Raw genomic sequence first — 9,024 nt, 5'->3', positions numbered from 1 at the left:
TAAATGTTGCCAATAGAGTTATTATATACATTCCTGGCTTAGCAAGCCAAATAACACAGTGCTATTCTTAAAACGGGAGTCTAGGGAATCAAATCCCAGTTTTATTGTAGTCAACAGCAACCCCCCTCGCCTCCAGAAACAATTGGAATAAGCCAATTCTGTAACCAATAACAAGATAGGTCAAGAAATTTTTGGTATGAAAACTCTGGCAATCCCATTCTTTTGATATTTAACATGAGTTCCAGTAAACACAGGAGGGTTGCTGACTGGAATGAAGCAAGCAGCACTGGCACATAGCCTTCCAAATTTTTATATTATTTTATGAGAAGTCTAAATGCTAATTTGCACAATTATGAATCAGCAACAGACACTCATTTCAGCCTGACTCTGTCACCAGGGTTTTAACTGAAGTGGCATGTCAATAAAAATGTGAAAATAACTTCAAAAAACTTAGTAAATATACACTCCCGGTCCACCAAACTGAACTCGGGTCCTCCAAAGCAAATTAAACTCTAATGTATAAATGACAACATAACAAAATTAAAATGTATATGTGACCGAGATGACTGTAAGTTTGTACATGAAAGCCAGAATAGGTGACACTCAGTGTCCAGCAGCAGGTCTGGCACTCAGCCCTGATCTCGGAGTTGCCGGTTCGGGTGTACTTACTGGTGTTTGCTCCCATCGCCTCCTCCCCCCAAGGGACTGCAGTGCAAATCGCATGGTGGACCTGGTACATATCAGCAGCCCAAGATTTATTCGCTTCTTGAGACAGGTCTACAGCCAGATGCATTAGAAGCTGTGGAGAGAGTACCCAGAGCGAGAAAATGGAGGTCCTAAAGTTCCCTGGTGCTCAAGAAACTTCTGAAACATTTTGGGGCATTTATTCAGCCAGGCCTTCCCCGGACTGCAATGGGACTTTGCCAGAGAAAGAGGTTTGAATGCCTACAGTGGGGTTAATTCCTAAACGTTGTTTCTTTATTTTAAAGGTAGATAATTAGAAACCACAAGGCCCTGCTCAGAAAACGTGCTGTGCTGGTCCCTCTCCACAGCCACTTGCCACCGACCCCCAGCGCAGCTGCACTCAGGAAAGCACCCGCCGCTGCCTGCTGCCGAGCACCCTCACGTTTCGAAGGAGAAGTCATCAAACTGACAAAGGAAGGAGTAATGCCCAGAACTAGGGAGGTCTTGAGTCTCTCCGTTGACTAGAAACTATTGTTAAAATGTAAGTTGCCCTGCTGTGCAGAAAATACAGTCAGTGCAGGTAACCAGCGCCAGCTTCCGCATGGGCCTGATCCTGTTCCCACTGGAGCCAGTGGCAGAACTCCAACCTGTTCAATGGGAACGGCAACAAGCTTTCTATCTACTTAATATAAATGAAGATACGCATCTCCTCGTTGACATATTTTGGGCTCAAAGCCATTGGCTGACACTTGTTTGGTTCTCTGCATGTAGGTGACTCATGGGATAATATAATGCCTGATTTCCATTCTGCCAGACCTGTCTTTCTCCGTGGTTAACTATTAATTTCAGAGGGAAGATGCAATACTGCAGTAAAAAAGGATGGTGTCAAACGAAGAAGATTGCACTTAAATATTTAGAGTAAATGAATCGGATTCCCTTTTGTGAGGATTCCCTTCCAGTTAGAGAGTCATACCCACATCGTCCTTAAGACATCAGCCCGTTGCTCCTGCAGAGAGGGAGCTCGTGGCAGTCTCTAGCCAGGTGCTTGGCAGGCAAGGTAGTGTGAACACACTGCCTCTACCCCGCCAGGACAGCTTGAGGAGAAACCTGATAATGGAAAAGACATGAAAAAATCTGTATTCCAAATAGTTGATTTTTGTTTCAGGCTGCCTACACAGAACTGTGTTACGCTGGACATCCAGGTGCTCGATAAACTATGAGCTCATGAAGATTTTCCACCAAAGCTGTGAACTCTTGGGGATAGGGGCTGACTTCCTCTCTTTGGGTCCACTGCCTAAGTTTGAGATACGAAGTAGTACCATAAAATAAAAAAAAAAAATCATTAATAATAAGATGTTATGGACTGGAAGGAATTATCCAAACAGACTTTCTGATTCTTCTGAAGTTTCTTGTTTTTTACTACTAATTGTTGCCTCAGCTTCAAAATACAGTTACCTCAGACACGCTACAGCAACTCACACTGAAACACAGGTATTTCTGTGCAAGGTGTATGTTTGTATGCGGCTTCACTTGTATAAACATGGGTTTCATTACAGGGGAAGAGAGACGCGCACAGAACCCGAGATGTCCATGTACAAAACATTATTTTTTACTGAATCTATTACACCAAGAGAGGCCAGTGGGCCTGTTCCTCCACCCTTTACTCAGTTGGACATTTGCCCTTCTTTTCACCACTGAATTGGGTCAAACCCAATTCAACCAGTAAATTCAAAACAGTATGCAACCAACACAGCACGGAGAAGCGCCTGCTTTCTCCTAATAGCGAAGCACCTTCCATGCCCCCCTTCACTGTGCAGTCTTGTGTGGAGCACCCCAAAACCTATTCCTGCCCCCCCACGGAGTTCCTCAGGGGCAATTCACCCATTGCAGTGGAAACAAAATCAATCCCTGAGAAACGTGACATTCCCCCTGCCACCCCCAACCTGCTGCAGGACTTCGCCGTGGTCATGAGCAATCTCTCAACTCTGTACAGAGTGCAAGCAGGCGCTGCTCCCTTCCTCCCCAGCATGTGATCACTCGCTCAGCCTCCGTCACTGCCCACCCCCACGTCGCACGCCCGTGTCCCCAGCCCCACGTTAGGGGCTGACCAGGGTGGAGAAGGAAGGACTGCACAGCCAGCTCGTGGGGCAGGACGGGCAGGACGCCGCACTGCTGCAGGTAAAAGGAACAGGCTAGGTGGGAAACTTCCATAAAGCCACCCCACGGTCGCGAAGACAAATGCCGCTGAGTGTACCTCCCCCCGCCAGCACCCTGCCCAGTGCAGGGGCTGTTCAAGACCTTGCCCAAGCTGGGATGAACAGTCTCGGTGCGGATGTCAGGAGCTGAGTGGGAATCCCGCCACGCTTACCTGCTGCACCCACGGCACACCGCAGCAGCCAGCCCCGATGGATGGCGTCTTTGCAGCAGTGTGGACCGGCGGTGGCCTTCACGTGAGCATGCTGGATGAGATGATCCCCTGAGGTCCTGTCCAGCTCCAACTACCCTGTGACATTCAGAGGAGACACGCATAAAAATCCTTTCCGCCACCCAGCATTTATAATACATAGAATTGCCTAGGTTGGAAGGGACCTTTAAGAACAAGTTCTACCATTAAGCCAGCACTGCCAAGCCCACCACTACCCCATGTCCCTCAGCACCAGGTCTGCCCAGCTTTTAAATACCTCCAGGGATGGCAACTCCACCACTGCCCTGGGCAGCCTGTTCCAGTGCTTGATAACCTTTTTGGTGAACAAATTTTTCCTAGTATCCATCCTAAATCTCCCCTGGCACAACTTGAGGCCGCTTCCTCTTGCCTGTTGCTTGGGAGAAGCAACCAGCCTCCCCCCCCGGCTGGGTGCCGGCGTAAGGGTTATGGCTGAGAGGAAGGGAAAACGCAGAGCTGCGGCTGGGGAGGGCCGGGAGGGGGCTGCCAGAGCAAACGCAGGCTGCGGAGAGCAGGGAGGCTGTGGAGAGCATCTGCTGTGGCAACGTCTTTGTCTGGGCTGTGGATGGGTCCTTGTCGAAGGCTCAGCCTACAGTTAGGGTTAGGATTAGGGAACGCTGCTCGCTTTGGCACCGTGTTTAAGGCAAGTGTCTCTAAACACTTTTCTGCTATCAATAATTTACCCTTTGTAATATTCCAGGGCATGCTGTGTTTATATAACTATTGAAACACCCATGTGGTAGATAGGTGATCTTAATTTTGAATCATAGAATGGTTGATTCTTCTGCCACTGAAGACCTGTTTAATCTACAGTTCATTTAAATTAATGGAAAAATCTGCTTTGTCTGAGGCCGTAAATGATTTGCTGAAACCACACACACACACACACGGTGACTCACAGTTCAGAACATAACTCAAACGAGCAGGACTGTATTCCCATGCTCTAACCACCAGATTACAGTCCCTCCCACATATACCCTGCAATAATCTTTGCTCAAATGATAACAGCGTTTCCCCACTTTACACGTTGGACGGCATTACTCAGTAAGGCACATCACACCCGACGGGAGCACAGCTCCGCAGGGCTGGGGGAGGAAGGAAGCACAAGTAAAAGTCATTATTTTCGCCCAACACCACGAGAATTTAGCTCTGCCCTTCGAAAACTACCTGCTCTGGATCCCCCGATTTACACCCAACTGAGAAACCAAATCGCTACTCCTGATCCGCGCTCCGCCGCTCCCAGACCGGCCCTGGGGGCGATGTCGGCGGAGCGGCCGTGCCTTTCCCCCGCCCCGCAGCCCGGCGGGAGGCGAAGCCCCCGGCGCCCTCGGAGCTGCCCCGTAGCGGGGCCGGGGCCGAGAGGTGCTCGCCCACCGCCCGCCCTGGGAGCTGGGCACCGCCGTGGCACCACCCCCGGCTCCATCTCTCCCCGGGGTGTTCGATTCCTGCTGTTGAGGTGCCAGCCTGGACGCGCCGCGGGGGCGAGGGGCCACCGGGAGCTCGGTTCCCCCGGGCGGACGCAGGTGCCGCTGAAGGGGCCGGGGCCCGGGGCAGCTTCTCCCCCGGGGCCCGAGGCGCAGCCCCAGCCCGGCCCGGGACCGACCCGCCGGGCAGGCGGCGCCCAGGCCCGAGGCCCCGCCGGAGGGGACGGGGGTGGGCGGCGGCCGGGGGGGACCCGCTGACCTCCCCGCACGGCGCCCGGGCCCTGCGCCACGGGCCGGGCGTTGCTTCACCTCGGGGCCGGCCGCCGCCGCGGGGCAGCTCCGGGACGGCCCGGCCGCGGCCGACGCCCCCCTCGCGGCCGCCCCTTCCCGCCCGGCGGCGCGGGGCCCTATCGCCGCCGGGCCTCCCGCCACCGCCCCTCCGCGCCCGGCCCCGCCGAGCCCGGCGGCGGCGCCCCCGGGCCCGGCCCGGCCGGGGCGGAACCCCCCAGGGAGGGGAGGGCCGGGCCGCGCTGAGGGCGAGCGGCGCCGGGCCCAGCCCGCGGCTGCCCCTCGCGGGCCGCCGCCGTGCCCCGGGGGGGGCGGCTCATCCCTGCGGCCCCGAGCCCGGCTGGACCCCGCCGCCTCCCTCCGGCTGCCCCCGCGCCGCCGGGAGCAGCCCCCGGCCCCGCCGGGCGAAGCGGCCGGTGACTCACGGGCTCCTCCGACACCGCAAGCGCGTGGGAAACCGCCGCGCTCTTAAAGGCGACCGTGGGCTCGGCCCTCGCGGGGAACGAGGGGCTGCGACCCGCGACGGCGGCCCGGGCAGCGGCGCGGGGACGGGACGGGGGTCCGGGGGAGGGGTCCGCGCTGCCGCGGCAGAACCCGAACTGGAAACACAGAGAGAGGCGGGTGGCTATGGTAGAATATATGCTGTTTATTTATGAACATAACCAGGGCTTCTGACAAACTTTATATGCGGTTCCCTCCCCCCCAAATTCAAAAAAAACCCCACCGACATGTGTGCATATACGTACATGTATACATACCCATCCGCACCGCCCGCACACGCTCACACACCCCAGCACTGCGCTCCTGCTGTCACGCTTCCAAACAGCCGCACGTCTCCACCTTGCTCTCCTCTCCCGTCGTGACTATCCCGACTGGGCAAATCCTTGTGCAGCAACTGTACAAGGAAGAAACGCTCTGCACGGCTACTGGCGCTCCCGGGAAGGGGGCCTGTTTGTTTGTTTAGTTTTCTCTGGCCCTGGGAGAAGCTCCAGAGTCCAAAGGTGCTGCCGCACCAGGGACGAGCCTCCTGGCCCCATGGCGGGTGGCCTGCAGCCCCCCTGGCCTGCACCCTGTCCCTGGCACCCCCACCTTGGGGCCAGGAGGCAGCAGCCGGCCCCAGACAACATGGAGAAGGCAACACACACTCACACACACCCACCCACCCAAATAATAAAATAACATTGCAGCACAAGGGCATAGTCTCTGTCACCAGATAAGAAAGTCGTGTGATGGCAAAGATCTAAGTAATGCAATAAAAATAAAGTGTAGCTAGTATACACAGAAAGGCTTTCACATTACATGAGGCACAGCTTGGACAGACAGAGACTCGGAGAGGAGCTAAATGTCCTGGAATAAAGCAAAATACACTGAAAGTTCATAGTAAATACCCGCATCAATAGGTATTTATTCATTTGTGCTTCGCCACGTCGTGACATACAGTACAAGACACCGCTGCTCTTCCTTTTGATGGAGGGAGCTCCCCATGCTCCTGCGCAAGCTGCTGCTCCGTTGGTCCCAGGCCGTCCATCGGTCCGGCAGCGGCAGCAAGAACGGGGCTGGGCAGAGCCAGCCCAGCCAGGCTGGGACAGTCCTGGCAGCGTGTCCGGCAGCTGCCCCACACCTCAGTGCTCCAAACGGGCGCCTGGCGCTGTGTGTCCCTCAGCCTCAGCCCTCTCCTCCTCGCCGCTGCCCTACCTGCTGCACCGCAGGCCAGCTGGGGTGGGCCTGGCTGGCACCCCCGGACACTCCGTCCCTCCAGCCTGCACGTCCCTCACCTTTTTCCCTCGCGCCCTGCCAGGCTCGGAGGGGCAGAAAGCCCCAGAGCTCCTGCAGCCAGCTTTTAAGGCACATCTGGATTGCTATGCGTGCTTTATTACTATTATTATTATTGTTATTTACCCTGTGTAGACATGTGGGCTTTCCAATTTCTTCCTTCCCCTCGCCTTTCTCCTTATAAAACCCACCATGTTTTCAGCTTATTCGTGTGTCATCCCTAAGGCACAAACCTTTTAATACTACAGCTGCCTGGCTTCTTGTATTGGTCGTTAACTGTTAAAAAAACAAACAAACGAAACAAAACGAAAACAAAACAAAACCACCCACCCCCTCTCTCCCCCCCGCCTCCCCGAGAGCGCTGCGCTCCTGCCCGGTGTCTATGGGGGGGCCCGCGGGCGCGGGGCTAGGCGCAGCTGCCCATGGCCTTGACCAGCGAGCTCTCGGGCAGCTGCCTGAAGATGCCCCGCAGAGTCTCCAGCTCCCGGGTGAGCTGCTCCACCCGCTTGCGCAGCCGCTCGTTGTCGGTGGTGAGCTCCAGCACCTTCTGCTGCGTCTCCACGTTGCGCTGCTTGGCCTTGTCCCGGCTCTTGCGCACCGCGATGTTGTTGCGCTCCCGGCGCACCCGGTACTCGTTGCTGTTCTTGTCCACTGTCTTTTTCGATTTGCCGCGGTGGTCGGCGGGCATCATCTTGAGGGGCCCGGCGGTGGGCAGGCCGCCGGGGGGGTGCGGGTGGTGCGGGTGGTGCGGGCTGGGCACGGGCGTGGGGGGCGGCGTGGGGTGGCCGGGCTGGAGGTGCATGGTGGTCTGGGCGCAGTGGGCGATCTGGTACTGCAGGTGGGAGGGGTGCTGCTGCGCGGCGTGGTGGGGGTAGAGGGCCGAGAGCGCCGCCGACTTGACCTCCTCCTCCTCGCGGGGCTCCTGCTTGATGACCAGCGGCCGCAGGCCGGGCGCGGCGATGCGCTCGTAGAGGGGGTCCAGCTTGCCGTCCATGTAGCCGGCCACGCAGCCGAAGAGCGGCTGCTGGTGGTGCTGCTGCTGGTGCCCCGGCGCCGAGGCGGCGGCGCCGGCCCCATGCATGCTGTGGAAGTCGAAATCCCCGGCCAGGATGGCCTTGGCTTTCTCCTGCTGCTTGCTGTGCTGGAAGAGGTCGGCCAGGAACTCGTCGTTGAAGGCGGCGGGGTCGATGTAGGCGCTGATGTCGATGGAGTTCTCGTTCTCGCAGATGTCGCCGAGCTCCGCGCCGCCCGCAGCAGGTGCCGCCGCCGAGGGAGCCTCTCTGTAGCTGTAGGCGCTGCCGAGCAGGGGAGTCTGGAGCTGGTGGTGCTGTCCGCTGCTCATCGGGGGCCGGGAGTCGACCTCGTAGAAGTTGGCTTGCTCCATGAAGCACCTACAGTCTGCCGGGCATGGTGAAGGGCTCCTGCAATCCAGGGTTCGGACGGGGCGGCAGCAGCGGCGGCGGCTCTACCGCGCCCGCGGCACCCCGGCGGCGGACGGCCCCGCGGCTCGGCGCGGCTGGGCTGGGCTCGGCGCGCCCGCAGCCCGTCCCCGTCCTCTCCCGCCCGCCCCGCTCGCCACCCGCCCGCCGCCCTCTTGCCACTGGGTCGCCCCGCTCGCGCAGCCCTTTATATACCGCGGCGCGGCCCGGGGCGCCCCCTGGCGGCCGGCACCTCCCGCCGACAACCTTTGACCGCCGCGCAGCCGGGTCTTAGCGCCCGCCCGCAGCGCGGCCCGCACCGCCCGGACACCCACCCCCCCGCCGCCGCACCGAGCCGGGCGGGCGCAGGGCTCCGCCCGCCGCGGAGGCTCCGCAGTGGGGAAGGCGCGGGGAAGGGGCGCGGGGACTCGGCGCCCTCCCCGGCCCGGCGCCGGTACATTTCCACCGCCCGCTCCCGCCCCTGAGCCCGGTCAGCGGCTCCCGGGCGCGCCGCCGGGACCGGCTCAAAGTTCACCATCACCCGCGCGGACCTGCAAATATTTGGCCGGTCGGGAATATTCCTCGCCGCCACCCCCTCTCGCCGTGCTTGCCCGCGGGACCGGCGGCGGTTACCCGCCGGCAGCGCCCCGGCGCCGGCGGGGTCGGAGCGGGGGAATGGGGCGGGCTGCGCCCCATCCCGCTGCCGCCCCGCTTCACCCGCGGGGCTCCCCTGGTGGCAGCGGGACCCGCGGGGCCCGGCCCCGAGAGGCGCTGGGACCCACCCGGGGCTGGCGGAGACCTCGGGAGGCAGCGGAGGCTCCACGGCCCCGCTCCGCTCGGTGGCGATCGGCCGGGGCCGCCCTGCCCTCCTCGGCCGGTCCGCCGAGCCCGGAGGAGTCGCCTTCCCGGGACAGGACAGCCCGGGACGGGCCGGCAGCCCCGCGGGGTCTCGCCGTGCGTGGGAGGGAGGGCTGGGGTAAAGGCGCGGGTCTCC

At 59.5% G+C, this 9,024-nt stretch overlaps 1 protein-coding gene across 1 annotated transcript; it reads right to left on the bottom strand.

The window, feature by feature from the left end:
- Positions 1-6,213: 6,213 nt before the first annotated feature.
- Positions 6,214-8,195, bottom strand: CEBPA (CCAAT enhancer binding protein alpha). Its single transcript, XM_074582953.1, has one exon. It carries the CDS (start codon positions 7,994-7,996, stop codon positions 7,019-7,021), a length of 978 nt encoding a protein of 325 aa, XP_074439054.1. The 5' UTR covers positions 7,997-8,195; the 3' UTR covers positions 6,214-7,018.
- Positions 8,196-9,024: the final 829 nt, after the last annotated feature.

Source organism: Larus michahellis, chromosome 4 (genome assembly GCF_964199755.1).
Source record: "Larus michahellis chromosome 4, bLarMic1.1, whole genome shotgun sequence".
In the NCBI taxonomy this organism is placed as follows: Eukaryota; Metazoa; Chordata; class Aves; order Charadriiformes; family Laridae; genus Larus; species Larus michahellis.
The sequence above is the reverse complement of the archived record's forward strand: the minus strand, read 5'-3'. Positions and strand labels throughout refer to the sequence as shown.

Bases quoted from the DNA above. Each gene is read 5' to 3' on its own strand.
- CEBPA (XM_074582953.1), bottom strand. From the start codon at position 7,996: ATGGAGCAAGCCAACTTCTACGAGGTCGACTCCCGGCCCCCGATGAGC.